Below are 18,533 nucleotides of genomic sequence, written 5' to 3' on the forward strand. Positions count from 1 at the left end.
TTAAGACTAGATCCTAACCCCCCTGCTTCTGGAATTAGAATGACGTGAATCTGGGTGGTGACTTTGGCTATGATTGTTGCTCACACGCTCCAGCCACTCTGGGAAGTCATTCTCAAAATGTCCCTCTGGCCCAACACACCATACTGCCACTTTATTATCACCTTCCTGTCTACCTTCTGGCTTTTCTTCCCCTAACTATAAAGATGGGAATACTCCCAAGCAGATATATAGAATGAAGTGATCTGTCTATTAAAGGAATTTACCATTACTAGCAAATGTTATCTTGAACCCCTGAATTTTATTTGCTATTGTAAGTTTATACTGAAACTTACTAGGTATTTTAATTTTCAGTGCTCATCAGGAAATAGTAAACACCTGCAATGTGCCAGGTATTATGCTAATGGACTGTTCAGTTTTTTAAGGAATCCTGAGATCCATGGGACATAGAACTGAATGACGAGGGCTGATGGGAGAGGGGCTGCCCAAGCCAAGGGCAGAAATTGTGGCCCCATGGGGAAATGTACTTATAATTTGGTTTGACCTTATGACATAGAGAGAGGCAAGTTTCTCACTAATCTGTCCGTGTGTGTGCGCTCGGTCTCAGTCGTGTCTGACTCTTTGCGACACTGTGGACTGTAGCCCATCAGGCTCCTCTGTCCATGGAATTCTCTAGGCAAGAATACTGGAGTGGGTTGCCATGCCCTTCTCCAGGGGAATCTTCCCAACCCTGGGATCAAACCTGCATCTCCTGCGTTGGCAGGCAGATTCTTTACCACTGAGCCACCTGGGAAGTTCAAGGACACATGTATTTTAAGAGCTAACAAACAAGATCTCTAAAGAGAGAGGATCAAGGTGCTAGTTGATGTCACTCACTTTCCCTCAGCCAAACACAGATCTCCTTCAGGGAAGGATCCAGTAACCCTCACCTGCCTTAATTGAGAACCTCGTCACAATCACCCTGTACCCTCTTTTCTTACAGGAGCATCAGAAACATTACATGAAGGTAGCATGGGCCTCAGACCCCATTAGGAACATCTGCATACAGTAGCATGTTCTGTTCGAAAAAAAATTTTTTTTAAGAATACAGTGGCTCTAGTAGGGTTTTTTTTTGTTTGTTTAAGTAGAATGGCTCTAATTATAGAAGACCTTTTTCAGATGACTGCTTTTTTCCTTAAAAACTTTGTTTTCATTTTTAAATTGATTTACAATGTTAATTCCTACTATACAGAATCCCTAAGCTACACAGTAGGATCTTGTTGTTTGCATGAGTGCTCAGTCATGTCCAACTCTTTGCTACCCCATGGACTGTAGTCTGCCAGGCTCCTTCATAGAGGACAGACTATAGTCTGTCCATAGAATTTTCCAGGCAAGAATACTGGACTGGGTTGCCATTTCCTTCTTCCAGGGGATTTTCCCAACCCAGGGATCAAACCCACATCTCCTGCATTGGCAGGCGGATTCTTTACCACTGTGCCACCTGGAAAGCCTCTGTTCTGTGTATAAAAGGTTGTATCTGCTAACCCCAACCTCTCACTTCATCCTTTCCCCAATCCCCTCCCCCTTGGTAAACACCGATCTGTTGTCTATGTGAGTCTGTTTCTGCTTCATAGATGGGTTAGTTGTGTCATATATGGTAAAGTGTCTGTCTACAATGTGGGAGACCCGGGCTCGATCCCTGGATCGGGAAGATCCCCTGGAGAAGGAAATGGCAACCCACTCCAGTACTATCGCCTGGAAAATCCCATGGACGGAAGAGCCTGGTAGGCTACAGTCCATGGGGTCACAAAGAGTCGGACACGACTAAGCGACTTCACTTCACTCACTCAGATTCCACATATAAGTCATATCAGATGGTATTTATCTTTCTGATTTAATTCGCTTGCTCTGATAATCTCTAGTTGCATTCATGTTGCTGCAAATGGCATTATTTCATTCCATGGCTGAGTAGCATTCCATTGTATATGTGTATTACATGTTAGTTATCCATTCATATTTCAGTGGACATTTAGATTGTTTCCATGTCTTGGCTATTGTGAATAGTGCTACTATGAACATAGGGATGCATGTATCTTTTTGATTTATAGTTTTGTTTGGATATATGCCCAGGAGTAGGATTGCTAGATCATATGGTAATTTTATTTTTAGTTTTCTGAGGAATCTCCACACTATTTTCCATCGTGGCTGCACTAACTTATATGCCCACCAACAGTGTAGGAGGGTTCCCTTTTCTCCACATTCTCGCCAGCATTTGTTATTTGTAGACTTTTTAATGATAGCCATTCTGACCCGTGTGAGGTGATACCTTATTGTAGTTTTGATTTGTGTTTTTCTAATAATTAATGATATTGAGCATCTTTTCATGTGTCTGTTGGCCATCTGTATATCTTCTTTGGAGAAATGTCTGTTCCGGTCTTCTGCCCATTCTCGGATAGGGTTGTTTGTTTTTTGTTGTTGTTGTTGAGTTTTAAAATGACTTTTAATGACTGTGTATTTCCCCATGTAAATAAGCAATATTGTAGTTTATTTGACTATTCCCTTATTGTTGGATACTTAAGTTATTCACAGTGTCTCTCCCAAACCTTTTATTTGGAAAAATTTCAGACCTTAGAAAAAACGAAAAGAACAATACAGTTAACACCCATATCTAGCACCTAGATTCATCAGCCACTTTACATATTTGCTTTTCAATCTCTTTACCCTTCTATCCATCCCTACTCCTGTGTTCCTTCCCTCTCCATAAACACTTTTTGGCCAGACCATTTTGAGAGTAAGTTGCAGGTGTAAAGACTACTTCTACATACTTATATATTAGGTTGGTGCCAAAGTAATTGTGGTTTTGCATTGTTGAACTTTGCCATTTGATATTGGAATGCATTCTTAAATAAATGTGATTATGTTATATATCATTTTAATGTTCATTTCTCGATTTGTTTTTTTGCTAATGACATTACTTGTGTATTTTATATGTATTTTAGACTATGGAAGTGATGTTAGACAAAAAGCAAATTCTACCAGTTTTCTTTTTTTTTTTTAACATTTTATTGAGGTATGGTTGACTTACAGTCTTTCAGGTGCACAGCAAGGTGATTCAGTTATATATACACATTTATTATTTTTGAAATTATTTTCCATTATAGGTTATTAAAAGACATTGACTGTAGTTCCCTACAAGCTATTGCTTGTTCGAGCAGTTTTCTTATTTGAGTTCAAAATGGGTCGTAAAGCAGCAGAGATAACTCGCAACACCAACAATTCGTTTGGCCCAGGAACTGCTAATGAACATACAGTGCGATGGTGGTTCAAGAAGTTTTGCAAAGGAGATGAGAGTCTTGAAGATGAGGAGCACAGTGACTGGCCATTGGAAGTTGATAACGACCAATTGAGAGCCATCATTGAAGCTGATCCTCTTACAACTATGTGAGAAGTTGCCAAAGAACTCAACATCGACCATTCTACGGTCGTTTGACATTTAAAGCAAATTGGAAAAGTGGAAAAGCTTGATAAGTGGGTGCCTCGTGAGCTGACCACAAATCAAAAATACTGTCGTTTTGAAGTATTGTCTTATCTTACTCTACGCAACAATGAACTATTTCTCAATCAGATTGTGACGTGTGATGAAAAGTGGATTTTATACGACAACTGGCCATGACCAACTCAGTGGTTGGACCTAGAATAAGCGCCAAGCACTTCCCAAAGCCAAACTTGCTCCCAAAAAAGGTCATGGGTTACTGTTTGGTGGTCTGCTGCCAGTCTGATCCACCAGAGCTTTTTGAATCCCAACAAAACCATTATATCTGAGAATTATGCTCAACAAATCAATGAGATGAAAGGGCTTAGTTTTTCTCCACAATAATGCCCATGTCACACAATCAGTGCTTCAAAGGTTGAACAAATTGGGCTATGAAGTTTTGCCTCATCTGCCATATTCACGTGACCACTCGCCAACCAACCACCACTTCTTCAAGCATCTTGACAACTTTTTGCAGGGAAAATGCTTCCACAACCAGCAGGAGGCAGAAAATGCATGAATTTTTATGCTACAGGAATAAACAAACATTTCTCATTGGCAAAAATGTGTTGATTGTAATGGTTCCTATTTTGATTAATAAAGGTGTATTTGAGCCTAGTTATAGTGATTTAAATTCACGATCCGAAATCACAATTACGTTTGCACCAACCTAATATATTGTAAGTATAAGAAGTGTTCTCCTAATATCCAGGACACAGTGATCACACTTGGGGAATTTATCATTGATATTATAACGTAGTTGAATATTCACATTTCCCCTAATGGCTCATGGCTCCTATATTGGATAGCTGGGGTCTAAAACATACTCAGAAGGCACTGTGACCTCCAGAGGGGCTCCTACCTCAGTAAGGCAGCACCAGGGATACAGGGTGGGCGTAAGAGGTAGAGCTGGCTGAATGAAAACTGGAGAATGAACCAGAAGTCTGAAAAGCGAAGGGTTACCTTCCAACCTGACCATGAGAACGTTAGTAGGCAGGCAGCTACCCTTAGGCAAAGTGAAGGGCAAAAAAGAGGATTCTTCTTTAAAGATGCTGAATGAACTGTTTAAGGTGAATAAGGGAAGCTGGTGTTAGGACCCCACCAAAAAGACCTATGTAATTCATGAGGCGTTTGGGGTGCTCCCTTAGTGATTAGGCTGCCTCACTGAGCAAGCAAGGGCTACCTGCCATCTGAGGAGAGCCCACAGCGAGAGAAACTAAAATAAATGGCCGAAAAATGACTCCAAAGAAAACAAATTCAGGTAGTAGAAGAGTGCTTTGAAGTGTAATTTGAGAAATAAATCATTTTCTACACCTGTTTATGAACATCTTAGAGGACAGATGGCATTGTACAAAGATGGCCATGACGATGCTATTCTGTGATGTGCCCTTGCCAGCCTTCCACCAGGTGGGGGGCGGTCAGGAGAGGAGGTCTGGTCTCCTACCCCTGGAGCCTGGGCAAGCTATGGCTGCTTAGACCATTTGAGTATGACAGAAGGAAACTAGCAGTGTGACTTCTGTGGCTGGGTCATAAAAGGCCATGCAGCCTCTGCCTTTTTTATGGACGCCATCCCAGAATCCAGCTAGCCCAAGGCCGCCATACTGTGAGGAGTCCCTTGGAGAGGCCACCAGAAGATGCTCCAGTGGGCAGTCTCAGTCTGCAAGTAGTCGGCTGAAGCCTTGTGAGCGGGAAGCCTTCAGATACTTTCAGCTCCCCACAGTTCAGTCACTCCCCCAATGTTTAAGTTTTCCCAACTGAGGTTCCAGAGCAGCCTTACCTCCTTTGTCCTTTCTGAATTCCTGACCCACAGCATCTGTGAGCATAATAAAATAGACATTGGGCTGAGAGAAATAGTTTGATAGCTGGCTGTTGTGTAGCTCAGATGGTAAAGAATCCATGTGCAATGCGGGAGACCAGGGTTCAGTTCCTGGGTTGGGAAGATCCCCTGGAATAGGGAAAGGCTACCCACTCTAGTATTCTGGCCTGGAGAAGTTCATAGACTGTCTAGTCCATGGGGTTGCAAAGAGTCGGACATTACTTAGTGACTTTCACTTTCACTTCACTGTTGTTGGGGCATTGAGTTTGGTAGTGAATGAGGTGTGTGTGAAATACCTGATCTTTGACTCTTTGGCTCTGAAGTTTCTGGCTTACTGTTAGTAATAATAACCCAAATGGCCCAGCCTAGAGTGGACTCAGCCTCAAGTTTGGTAGGTCCCAAACCCACTACCTATCTTGATCTCTTGAAATTCAGGAGTATGTTTTCCCAAAGGAAAATTGTTAAACTTCCCAGGCAGTGAAATAGTATTTTTGAACATGGAGTAAAAGAGACATTTTCAAAGTATGTGTGTGTGCGCTCAGTCAGGTGGTCCAACTGTTTGTGACCCCATGGACTGTAGCCTGCCAGGCTCCTCTGTCCATGGAATGTTTCAGGCAAGAATTTCCTACTGCAGGATATCTTCCTGATCCAGGAATCGAACCTGTGTCTCTTGCGTTTCCTGCATTTTCAGGCGGATTCTTTACCACTAGCGCCACCTAGGAAGCCCAAAGTATAAATGAAGCTAGAACGGGTGGGGAGGGATTCTTCTGAAGGATATTTACAATCATTTGGTAGCTTTCCACTGTTTCTTTGGAAGGATTATTCAGTTAATCATTGCTTATAGCTCTGGTAAGTTCTAAAATAAATTACCTATCCTAAAATTCAGTGTTTTCAAAAGATTGAAATCTTATAAATACAACTGAAGAAAAACAAAAAAGATTCCCCTGAAATAATATTATGTCACTTTTTTTTTTACCCATTTTAATGTTGTTCTTGTTCAGTCACTAAGTCGTGTCTGAATCTTTGCAAGCCCATGAACTTTAGCATGCCAGTCTTCCCTGTCCTTTGCTATCTCCCTGAGCTTGCTCAAGCTCATGTCCATTGAAGTCAGTGATGCCATCCAACCATCTCATCCTCCGTTGTTCCCTTCTCCTCCTGCCTTCAATCTTTCCCAGCATCAGGGTCTTTTCCAATGAGTTGGCGCTTTGCATCAGGTGGCCAAAGGATTGGAGCTTCAGCATCAATCCTTCTAATGAATATTCAGGGCTGATTTCCTTTAGGATTGACTGGTTTGATCTCCTTGCAGTCCAAGGGACTCTCAAGAGTCTTCTCCAGCACCACAGCTCAAAGGCAATTCTTTGGTGCTCGGCCTTCTTTATGGTCCAACTCTCACATCCATACATGACTACTGGAAAAACCATAGCTTTGACTAGACAGACCTTTGTTGGCAAAGTGATGTCTCTCATTTTTAATATGTTGTCTAGGTTTATCATAGCTTTTCTTCCAAGGAACAAGTGTCTTTTAATTTCATGGTTCCAGTCACTGTGGGCAGTCATTTTGGAGCCCAAGAAAATGAAATCTGTTAGGGTTTCCAGTTTCCCCTATTTGCCATGAAGTAATGGGACCGGATGCTATGATCTTAGTTTTTTGAATGTTGAGTTTTAAGCCAGCTTTTTCACTCTCCTCTTTCACCTTGAATGTGAAGTCAAGTGGGCCTTAGGAAGCATCACTACGAACAAAGCTAGTGGAGGTGATGGAATTCCAGTTGAGCTATTTCAAATCCTGAAAGATGATGCTGTGAAAGTGCTGCACTCAAATATGTCAGCAAATTTGGAAAGCTCAGCAGTGGCCACAGGACTGGAAAAGGTCAGTTTTCATTCCAATCCCTAAGAAAGGCAATGCCAAAGAATGCTCAAACTACCGCACAATTGCACTGATCTCACACGCTAGTAAAGTAATGCTCAAAATTCTTCAAGCCAGGCTTTAGCAATATGTGAATTGTGAACTTCCAGATGTTCAAGCTGGTTTTAGAAAAGGCAGAGGAACCAGAGATCAAATTGCCAACATCCGCTGAATCATCAAAAAAGCAAGAGAGTTTCAGAAAAACGTCTACCTCTGCTTTATTGACTATGCCAAAGCCTTTGACTGTGTGGATCACAATAATCTGTGGAAAAGTCTTCAAGAAATGGGAATGCCAGACCACCTGACCTGCCTCTTGAAAAACATGTATGCAGGTCAGGAAGCAACAGTTAGACCTGGACATGGAACAACAGACTGGTTCCAAATAGGAAAAGGAGTACGTCAAGGCACGTACGACAAGTATATTGTCACCCTGATTATTTAACTTCTATGCAGAGTACATCATGAGAAACGCTGGGCTGGAAGAAGCACAAGCTGGAATCAAGATTGCTGGGAGAAATATCAATAACCTCAGATATGCACATGACACCACCCTTATGGCAGAAAGTGAAGAAGAACTAAAGAGCCTCTTGATGAAAGTGAAAGAGGAGAGTGAAAAAGTTGGCTTAAAGCTCAACATTCAGAAAACTAAGATCATGGCATCTGGTCCCATCACTTCATGGCAAATAGATGGAGAAACAGTGGAAACAGTGGCTGACTATTTTTTTGGGCTCCAAAATCACTGCAGATGTTGATTGCAGCCATGAAATTAAAAGACACTTACTCCTTGGAAGGAAAGTTATGACCAACCTAGACAGCATATTAAAAAGCAGAGACATTACTTTGTCAACAAAGGTCTGTCTAGTCAAGGCTATGGTTTTTCCATTAGTCATGTATGGATGTGACGGTTGGACCATAAAGAAAGCTGAGCACCAAAGAATTGATACTTTTGAACTGTGGTGTTGGAGAAGACTCTTGACTGCAAGGAGATCCAACCAGTCCATCCTAAAGGAAATCAGTCCTGAATATTCAGTGGAAGAACTGATGCTGAAGCTGAAACTCCAATACTTTGGCCACCTGATGTGAAGAACTGACTCATTTGAAAAGACCCTGATGCTGGGAAAGATTCAGGGCAGGAGGAGAAGGGGATGACAGAGGATGAGTTGGTTGGATGGCATCATCGACTCAGTGGACATGAGTTTGGGTGAACTCCGGGAGTTGGTGATGGACAGGGAGGCCTGGCGTGCTGCGGTTCATGGGGTCACAAAGAGTTGGACACGACTGAGCAACTGAACTGAACTGAAGAGGCTCTTTAGTTCCTCTTCGCTTTCTGCCATTAATGTGGTATCATCTGCATATCTGAGATTGTTGATATTTCTCTCAGCACTGTTGATTCCAGCTTGTGATTCATCCAGCCCAGCATTTCACATGATGTACTCTGCACGTAAGTTAAATAAGCAGGGTGACATTGTACAGCCTTGACATACTCCTTTCCCAATTTTGAACCAGTCTGTTGTTCTGTGTCTGGTTCTGACATGGTTAGTGGTAAAAATGGGTTGTAAACTCAAACATTTAATTGATATTTAAAAAAAGCAGCATTATCTGAATGAGCTGATCATTCTGTTGGGTTTTGGTGCCTTGCCGCTAATTTTTCTATTTTTGCCTTGCTTTTCCATTCTCTGATTCCCTTGCTTTGGTTCCTAAAACATCTCCCACTAAGTATTAAAGCTGAAAGATGTGGATAAAGATAGCCTTTAAGTAATCCAGACAGGAGACTACATTTTGGGGAGGCATGTGCTCAGCCCTGTGCTTTAATTATCAGATCATTCCATTAACTGAAGAAATAATAATTTTTTCCTACTTGCTGTAAATTTGTCGAAAAGAGGATTAGAGATTCACCAGAAATATAGGCCATAGTGGAAACCAGATAAAGAGAATAATCAGTCAGAACTCTTGCTCTCAGAAGGCTGGTCAAATGCTGCTTTCTTATTGGTGACCATCAGTTATTGGTGACTATCTTAAATCAGAAGTCATTTATGGGAAAAAGTCATTTATGTTTCTGTGTCTATTTATCCTGTGTCTTGGTGAATTGGAAAGCTATTTGGAACCTTTCTAGACAGAACAATCACATTTTTTGCAAATGTAGTAACTATCTCCAACTTCTCAATGAAAGGATGAAGTATGAAAACCAAACAGAAAACAGGAGAGAATTAAAGGGTCATCAAAAAAGAAGGAAAAATTGAAGAAATTCACGAGTGTATTTAAGTTCACAAAATGAGAATTTTCCATGCCTCTCACCCAATGCTGCTTCTTCATTTTTTGAACTAATACTAGGGAAAGATTTAATCGGTAAATTTGAATAAGATGAAGTCCATGGAGGAATGCAGAATAAAAATAGAAAATCAAAATTAAGGAATGTGGAGAAGCCAAGTAAGCAGGGAAAAAATGAAGTCAAATGACTGGGACGAATAAGTGGAAAATACTCAGTATGCCAGAAGCCTTAGAAAAACACAGCCCTTTTGAGAGGACATTCAATTAAAACCCAAAGCGTCTTTTTGGTAAGTTAACTGAAAAAAAAAAAAGGTTGAAACCCTTTGATTTAAAGTGAGTATTTAATATTAACACACAGGACAAAAAACTTTGAAGAGGAAAACCACGGAAAGGTTAAAAAAAAATCAGGCATTCCATATATATTTTTAGGCTCACTAATTAACGATAAAAGACACCCCCCTGTTTAAGCTGATGTATAATTAAGGTATCCAAGTACAAAGAATTCATCTCTGAAGCTAAATTAGAATGTAGGAGGCAAAACCTGAGATTTTTGCAGGTACTCTTTAAAAAAAAACAAAAAACAAACTTCTGAAAGTATTCTCTATTCTTGGAGTAAATCATTGAGAAGCTTCCATAGGTAAGGCACTGCAAGCAGGGGGGCGATGGGTTATATAGACAAATAAGATTTCTTTCAACACTGGTTTATGAAAGGCTGGTCATCCAGGAAGGCTAGAATCAATGCTTCCTGAAGTTTGGTTATTTCAGGCCACGCCCAGTAGTTAGTTGCCCTCTAGTTAGTGCAGAGTTGACCAATGCAAACCTCAAGGCTTTTGTTTAGGAAGAAAAGAAAAGTGAGTGGCAGGGACGCAGAACACACTTTAATCCTTTCTAATCCTTTTTTAATTACGTAGAATCATCAAATGAGCACAGGCGACCTCACTGAACCGGAATGCAGTCACGCTCGCGGGGCTTAGCATCAGTCCGTTTGATCTGGTACCCCGTGGCCTCGGGCTGTTGTGTTTTCTACCATCCAGTGTTATTAGTGATTGTGCTTTAATGAGTGCCCTCTTCTCAATTTTAAAAAACCTGTTCATGTGAAATGTTAAGCGCTTTTTAACCCTCGCCGCAACCTCTGTGAGCTCCGTCCCGTTCTTGGACGTGTCCTGACACTTGGTAGCATTCCTGAAGCCAGTGGGTGCTCAGGATTTAAACCCAAGTCTATCTCTGGCATCCGATCTTGGCATTACTCTTCTGCGGGCTCTGTCACCTTTTACCTCAATTCTGAAATGCACCAAACTTGACAAGTGGAAGTTCTTTTTTCATACCCTTGGTGCTCAAACTCAGTCTGTGGCGAAACCTGGCTTGAAGTGACTTTGGGCCATGGTCTTCTGTGCTCAGTGTGGATGTTCACAGGTTGCACTGCACTTGTATTGTGTCTGTAGACTGGACTGTTTCTTGCAGTGGATGTATTTTTTTTAACTTCCTAAAATCTGAAAACCTTTCAACTCAGAAGCCATCTAGCCCTGTGGGTTTCCAGAACAGACGTGAACCTGATCACCCCCTGTCACCTGACACCTGCCTGCCCACCGTCACTTCTCCTGACCCTCCCTCTCGTCCTGCTTCCCGCCGCCCCACCACCACTGTGCTGTTCATCTGCGGCTCCTCATGCTGTGGAAGTGGCGACTTAAGCACATCAACTTTTGTTACCCCCAAAACTCAGATAGAATACCAAGGTCATGCTGATAACTTCCAGTTACAATTCAACACCAGAGGGTTCTCACTCTTTCCCATTCCCTAACTTCTTTCTCCTGCAAGGAGAAGGTCATCATTTCTTTTGTGCTTTTTTTAAAAAAAGAAAATGTCCTTTCTATATAACCAGGATACAAACTATTTCTCCTGGTACATGCAAACGTACATGCCCTTTTAAATTTAGATAATAGGTCTTTCATTTTATAATGAGGTTCACCATAAGTTGTTTTGAAATATCAGCATTTTTAATGCACTTACAATGGTTCATCCATAAAAATTATATTTAGGCAGAACATTTCAGGAATGATTTTATATATATATATATTTATATGTAAAGTGAAGTCTCTCAGGCGTGTCCGACTCTTTGCAACCCCATGGACTGTAGCCTACCAGGCTTCTCTGTCCATGAAATTTTCCAGGTAATAGTACTGGAATGGATTGTCATATATATGTGTATATTATAATCTGAAGCAAAGCAGCCTGAATCATTGTGTTAATCACCTGAGGCCAGATGAATGTGTATCGAGTAAGTATTGGAAGGTCATTGCTGAGATGCTACACTTCCTTCCTTTTTGGAGTATTTCCCTTAGGAGAAAAGGGAAAGGCAGAATTATTGATTAATTAAAGATTTATTGGAGGCCTTCAGTGTACTACTCAATTAGAATGAGGAAAGTGAGGGATGGGTTAAGACTTTAATATTTTATTCTGACTTTTCTGGAAATGGAGAAGGGGGCAGGGGGCATTGGGCAGAAGAGGTTCTGCAGATGAGCCTCCAAAGTGGGTTCTTTTATTTCCAGTCTCACTTGGTGAGGACAGGAAAGGAAGAAACCAGAACTGGGCTGGAAGTGTTAGAATGGGTTTACTTCTGAACCTCTAATTTGCTGCCTCATCACATGCTGAAGGAAGTGGAGAGTTTGGAGGTGAAGTTCATCCACTGAGCCCTGCTTCCCTCTCTCCGGGCCTGGCCCTGAGGTGGCCCATTTCCCAGCAGCTCGCAGGGGACATGGGGAGTCGGGCAGGCCTATCCGATCGTGAGGGAGTTGGGCCGGACCTGTAAGTATCAGAGAGGATGGAAGAAGAACTAACATTCACTGAACACTTGGCTCCGTATCAGGCTCCGTACATGTTGCCACATGTCGTCTTTACAAAAATGGATGTCTTCATCCCTATTTTACAGATTAAGGCAGCTGAGGCTCAGAAGTTAAGAAGCTTAAGAAGGGTTTTGCACCCCCACAGGGGCGGAGTTGAGGCTGAAGCACATTTCTGTCCCCAGAGCTCCTGTCCTTGCTGTCACATCCTCGCTGGATTTACAGCAGGGTGGGGCTTGGGGACAAGACCAGTCATGGAACCGCTGGGGTCACATGGCAGTCACATGGGCTCGGGGTCTTCACGTGGCCTGGTACCTTTTCTCTCACTGTGCCTCCACTCCACTGCTGAGGGCACCTGTGAGCTGGCTTCTGGGGCACCTCCCAAGTCCTGTGACTTGGTCAGACCCAGGGTCTGCAGCTGCTTCCTGGTCCTGAGAGAAACACGTTTGAAGAAAGTCTTAGGGAGCAGTCAACCCGCAGTAGGTGAATGTTTGTGGAATGAATGGGTTTGTTGCCTTCTGGAAACCCCTGTGAACAGGAGTGTATTTACACGTTCTCCTAGTTTTCTACTTGGCAGTTTTCCCACAGCGTTTATTTGAAAACAAATTCCGATTATATCCCAGGTCACTTTTATACCGCCACTGGGAACACTAGGGCTGTATTTGTGCGGAGGGAAAAAACACAGCTTTCGAGGTTGCCTCTTGGAATAAACGCTCCTTTTCTATTCTAATTAAATTATTTTCTTAAGCTTGCTATTTCAGAGGATAAAGATTTAACTAGAGACTGCAGGGTTACTTAGTGTTTTCTTCCCAGCCAGTCACTGGGCTACCATGAGAACCCTTTATTATTCTATCTGTTAGGGTATAAAATCACAGAACATTTTTTATCTGTTAATAGGGAGAGATAATGCATGTGAGAAAACTTCATATATGTTCCTACGAAAGGAGCTTCCTGTGCGCCTGGCTAACACAATGAGAGAAGTTAATCTTCTGCCGGAGAACTTGCTTAACCGCCCTTCGGTGGGATTGGTTCAGAGCTGGTAAGTACATAGTGTGGGACAGACAGATGGGTCTACCCAGAATGCTCAGAACATTTGGCATTGGGATCATTCTCCCTAAAAGTACACATAATGCTTCCTGTGGGTATGACTCATTCAGGATAGCTGGGTTTCTTAGGTAATTAAAGGGCTTTTTTTTTTTTTTAAACTGATATGACAATATATAGTTGTCCTAAGGAAAATGCTTTTCAACTGTACAAGACACTTCTTTGACTTTTCAGCTTTTTTCTGGTTATGAATCTGAATTTTCAGGTAATTGAGAGTTTTAAGATTTTTTTTTTTTTGGATGCGGACCATTTTTAAAGTTGGTTGAATTTGTTACAGCATTGCTTCTGTTGCATGTTTTGAGTTTTTGGCCCTGAGTCACATGGAATCTTAGCTCCATGACCAGGGACTGAATCCACACCCCCTACATTGAAAGGCAAAATCTTAACCGCTGGACCATCAGTGAAGTCCCAAGTTTTTTGGTGGGGGAGGAGTGGTGGTGCAGAAATCTCAAGACAGTGTGTAATTGTCCTAAGGGAAATAACTTCTCAACTGTACCAGACACTTTCTTGACTTAAATTTTTTTTTGGTTATAAATGTGATTTTTCATTGGGAAAAAAGAACAGGGAAGTGAAGAAAATTATGGAAAGAATACCAATGCAGTGGCCCCTGTGAGCAGGTCTCCCAATTCTTTGACTAGGGGAATGTTGCTAATTTGATCCAGTCTCTGTCATGGTTTTTTCTGTTTTTCCTTTTAAAAAAGTTTTTGGAAGATCTTACTTATTTTAGGACAAACTAAGTCATTTGAAAGGGGAACGTCCTGAGTGAAAAAGATCAGCCACCTGCTGTGCTTCATCTGCCCCATGAAAAGTCTGAAAAATCTTAACAGGATAACTTAATGTGATGCTTAAAGCACATGCTGTCTAATTGAGGAAGTTGAGTTTGTGACTGAACTGCCCACTTGGTAGGCAGAGTGTGAGGCGGTGGCTGATTGGTAGGAGGGAAGACCAGGTGGTGTATTTTTAGAAAGGGATTTACATGGAAATGCTTGTGTGTCTCCTCTGTATTCTCCAAGCAGAGAGCAAGTCCCCATGGAGAACGCTGGAGGAGGGCGTGAGGCCAGATACAAGGGGAGTGGAACCATTCATTAGTTGGTGTCTAGAGGATTAATGGAGACTGGGCTACTGAAGGAGGATGGCCATTCACCAGTCATTCCTCAGTAATGCTGGTTATAGTACATTCTTAGGGTTGAGAATGACTCATCTGAGAAGCAGTCTATGGGTGGTCTTAGAGGTACAGTATTCAGTCCTCTTCCAGACAAGCAGCCATGGCTGTCACAGTGGCCCAGGACCCAGGATAGCTCAGAGGCGGCGACCTTGGCTTCCATCTCAGAGTCAGTTGGATTTTGCCCTGAACTCATAGCTTGTTTCAGAAGCAGCAAGTATTACGCTTGCTTGCATGAGACTTTCTTATTGCTCTGAGACCATGATAAGAGATTTTCCATCACGAAATATATAAGCACTATTCAGTTCAGTTCAGTCGCTCACTCGTGTCCGACTCTTTGTGACCCCATGAATCACAGCACGCCAGGCCTCCCTGTCCATCACCAACTCCTGGAGTTTACTCAAACTCATGTCCATTGAGTTGGTGATGGACTCGTGTCCATCCAGCCATCTCATCCTCTGTCATCCCCTTCTCCTCCTGCCCCCAATCCCTCCCAGCATCAGGGCCTTTTCAAATGAGTCAACCCTTTGCATGAGGTGGCCAAAGTATTGGAGTTTCAGCTTCAGCATCAGTCCTTCCAATGAATACCCAGGACGGATCTCCTTTAGGATGGACTGGTTGGATTTCCTTGCAGTCCAAGGGACTCTCAAGAGTCTTCTCCAACACCACAGTTCAGAAGAATCAATTTTTTGGCGCTCAGCTTTCTTCACAGTCCAACTCTCAGATCCATACATGACCACTGGAAAAACCATAGCCTTGACTAGATGACCTTTGTTGGCAAAGTAACGTCTCTGTTTTTTAATATGCTGTCTAGGTTGGTCATAACTTTCCTTCCAAGGAGTAAGCCTCTTTTAATTTCATGGCTGCAGTCACCATCTGCAGTGATTTCGGAGCCCAAAAAAATAAAGTCTGACACTGTTTCCACTGTTTCTCCATCTATTTGCCATGAAGTGATGGGACCAGATGCCATGATCTTAGTTTTCTGAATGTTGAGCTTTAAGCCAACTTTTTCACTCTCCTCTTTCACTTTCATCAAGAGGCTCTTAATTCTTCTTCACTTTCTGCCATAAGGGTGGTGTCATGTGCATATCTGAGGTTATTGATATTTCTCCCAGCAATCTTGATTCCAGCTTGTGCTTCTTCCAGCCCAGTGTTTCTCATGATGTACTCTGCATATAAGTTAAATAATCAGGGTGACAGTATACTTGTCGTATGTGCCTTGACGTACTCCTTTTCCTATTTGGAACCAGTCTGTTGTTCCATGTCCAGTTCTAACTGTTGCTTTCTGACCTGCATATAGGTTTGTCAAGAGGCAGGTCAGGTGGTCTGGTATTCCCATCTCTTTCAGAATTTTCCACAGATTATTGTGATCCACACAGTCAAAGGCTTTGGCATAGTCAATAAAGCAGAAATAGATGTTTTTCTGAAACTCTCTTGCTTTCTCGATGATCCAGCGGATGTTGGCAATTTGATCTCTGGTTCCTCTGCCTTTTCTAAAACCAGCTTGAACATCTGGAAGTTCACAATTCACCTATTGCTAAAGCCTGGCTTGGAGAATTTTGAGCATTACTTTACTAGTGTGTGAGATGAGTGCAGTTGTGTGGGGTGGAGCATTCTTTGGCATTGCCTTTCTTAGGGATTGGAATGAAAACTGACCTTTTCCAGTCCTGTGGCCACTGCTGAGCTTTCCAAATTTGCTGCCATATTGAACGCAGCACTTTTACAGCATCATCTTTCAGGATTTGAAATAGCTCAACTGTAATTCCATCACCTCCACTAGCTTTGTTTGTAGCGATGCTTTCTAAGGCCCGCTTGACTTCGCATTCCAGGCTGTCTGGCTCTAGGTGAGTGATCACACCATCATCATTATCTGGGTCGTGAAGATCTTTTTTGTATAGTTTTTCTGTGTATTCTTGCCACCTCTTCTTAATATCTTCTGCTTCTGTTAGGTCCATACCATTTCTGTCCTTTATCGAGCCCTTCTTTGCATGAAATGTTCCCTTGGTATCTCTTGTTTTCTTGAAGAGAGCTCTAGTCTTTCCCATTCTATTGTTTTCCTCTCTTTCTTTGCATTGATCGCTGAGGAAGGCTTTCTTATCTCTCCTTACTATTCTTTGGAACTCTGCATTCAAATGGGAATATCTTTCCTTTTCTCCTTTGCTTTTCGCTTCTCTTCTTTTCACAGCTATTTGTAAGGCCTCCTCAGACAACCATTTTGCCTTTTTGCATTTCTTTTCCATGGGGATGGTCTTGATCCCTGTCTCCTGTACAGTGTCATGAACCTCCATCCATAGTTCATCAGGCACTCTGTCTATCAGATCTAGTGCCTTAAATCTATTTCTCACTTCCACTGTATAGTCATAAGGGATTTGATTTAGGTCATACCTGAATGGTCCAGTGGTTTTCCCTACTTTCTTCAATTTAAGTCTGAATTTGGCAATAAGGAGTTCATGATCTGAGCACTATTAGGGGCCTGCTACTGGGCCGGGAATTCTGGGTAGGCTCGCTATCTTTCAATATTACTCTATTACCCCCGATTTCTGAATCTAGTTCACGAGCATGCGTTGTCTTGACTTGTCACTTTCTTTTCTTTTCGAAAGCGAATCTTAAGTATACTGGGCCATGAAGCTCTCCTGAGTCAGAGTGTGTTCTCTGTGCCTTCTTGACTTGCAGGCTGAGAAGCTCAGCAAAGTCTTCGACCTCTTTCCGCTTATAACATCTTTTTAAATGACATCCCCTTCCGTAAGGTTCGTATGCCAGCCTGAAAATCTGCTGACATGTGGCAGGCCTGAGGGCATCACTGTGGATGGCTGCCTGTGGCCTCTTAGGATGGCTTGACCTAATGATTTTAAGTGTCTAATTCATAACCTTAAATGTTCAGAAACTGTATTAAAAAAATATTCCGAGATGAACATGCTTTAGTATCATGCATTGTCACAAAGTTCAGGTGAGGCTGATTAATAAGACGTCATTCTTTTTTATGTGTTTATAAGCTAAACAGTCATGTTTAGTTGTTGGCGTGCCTTCATCCTCTGTCCAAAGCAGAAGAGTAGGATTAGTAGTAATTAGTTATTAAAAATAATTAGGATAAGGGATAATTTGTTCAGACATGTTCAGACCCAAAGCAGAGGTCACACACCTCTAAGTAATTGGAATCTCTGAATCACATTATTTCCTCCATTCTCCAGAGCTTTGTTGGACACATTATTGCTTACGCTGGCCCTGACTGAGATATGTTGGTATTCCTAATCAACAACAGGACCTGTTTCAAAGGGCCTAAAAGAGGCATAGATGGGGAAACAGTGGCAACAGTGACAGACTTTATTTTGGGGGGCTCCAAAATCACTACAGATGATGACTGCTGCTATGAAATTAAAAGATGCTTGCTCCTTGGAAGAAAAGTCATGACCAACCTAGACAGCATATTAAAAAGCAGAGACGTTACTTTGCCAACAAAGGTCCATCTAGTCAAGGCTATGGTTTTTCCTGTAGTCATGTATGGATGTGAGAGTTGGACTATAAAAAAAAGCTGAGTGCCGAAAAATTGATGCTTTTGAACTGCGGTGTTGGAGAAGACTCTTGAGAGTCCCTTGGACTGCAAGGAGATCCAACCAGTCCATCCTAAAGGAGATCAGTCCTGAATATTCATTGGAAGGACTGATGCTGAAGCTGAAACTCCAATACTTTGGCCACCTGATACGAAGAACTGACTCATTTGAAAAGACTGATTCTGGGAAAGATTAAAGATGGGAGAAGGGGATGACAGAGGATGAGATGGTTGGATGGCATCACCGACTCAATGGACATGAGTTTGGGTAAACTCCCAGAGTTGGTGATGGGCAGGGAGGCCTGGTGTGCTGCAGTCCGTGGGGTCGCAAAGAGTCGGACACGACTGAGCGACTGAACTGAACTGAAAAGAGGCATTCTTTCTCCTCC

The 18,533-nt window shown here is 42.2% G+C and overlaps 1 protein-coding gene across 3 annotated transcripts in view; it reads left to right on the plus strand.

The window, feature by feature from the left end:
- The window catches only part of PDK3 (pyruvate dehydrogenase kinase 3), a 79,617-nt gene that overhangs the window by 13,814 nt on the left and 47,270 nt on the right, over positions 1-18,533 (plus strand). For 2 of the 3 annotated variants that reach the window (XM_043458675.1, XM_043458676.1), the window contains exon 2: positions 13,229-13,370. The exons of the other annotated variant lie outside the window; for it this stretch is intronic. In XM_043458675.1, the coding sequence (XP_043314610.1) occupies positions 13,229-13,370 (142 nt within the window). The remainder of the gene's footprint in view (positions 1-13,228; positions 13,371-18,533) is intronic. 3 annotated transcript variants of the gene reach the window in all.

Source organism: Cervus canadensis, chromosome X (assembly GCF_019320065.1).
Source record: "Cervus canadensis isolate Bull #8, Minnesota chromosome X, ASM1932006v1, whole genome shotgun sequence".
NCBI lineage: Eukaryota > Metazoa > Chordata > Mammalia > Artiodactyla > Cervidae > Cervus > Cervus canadensis.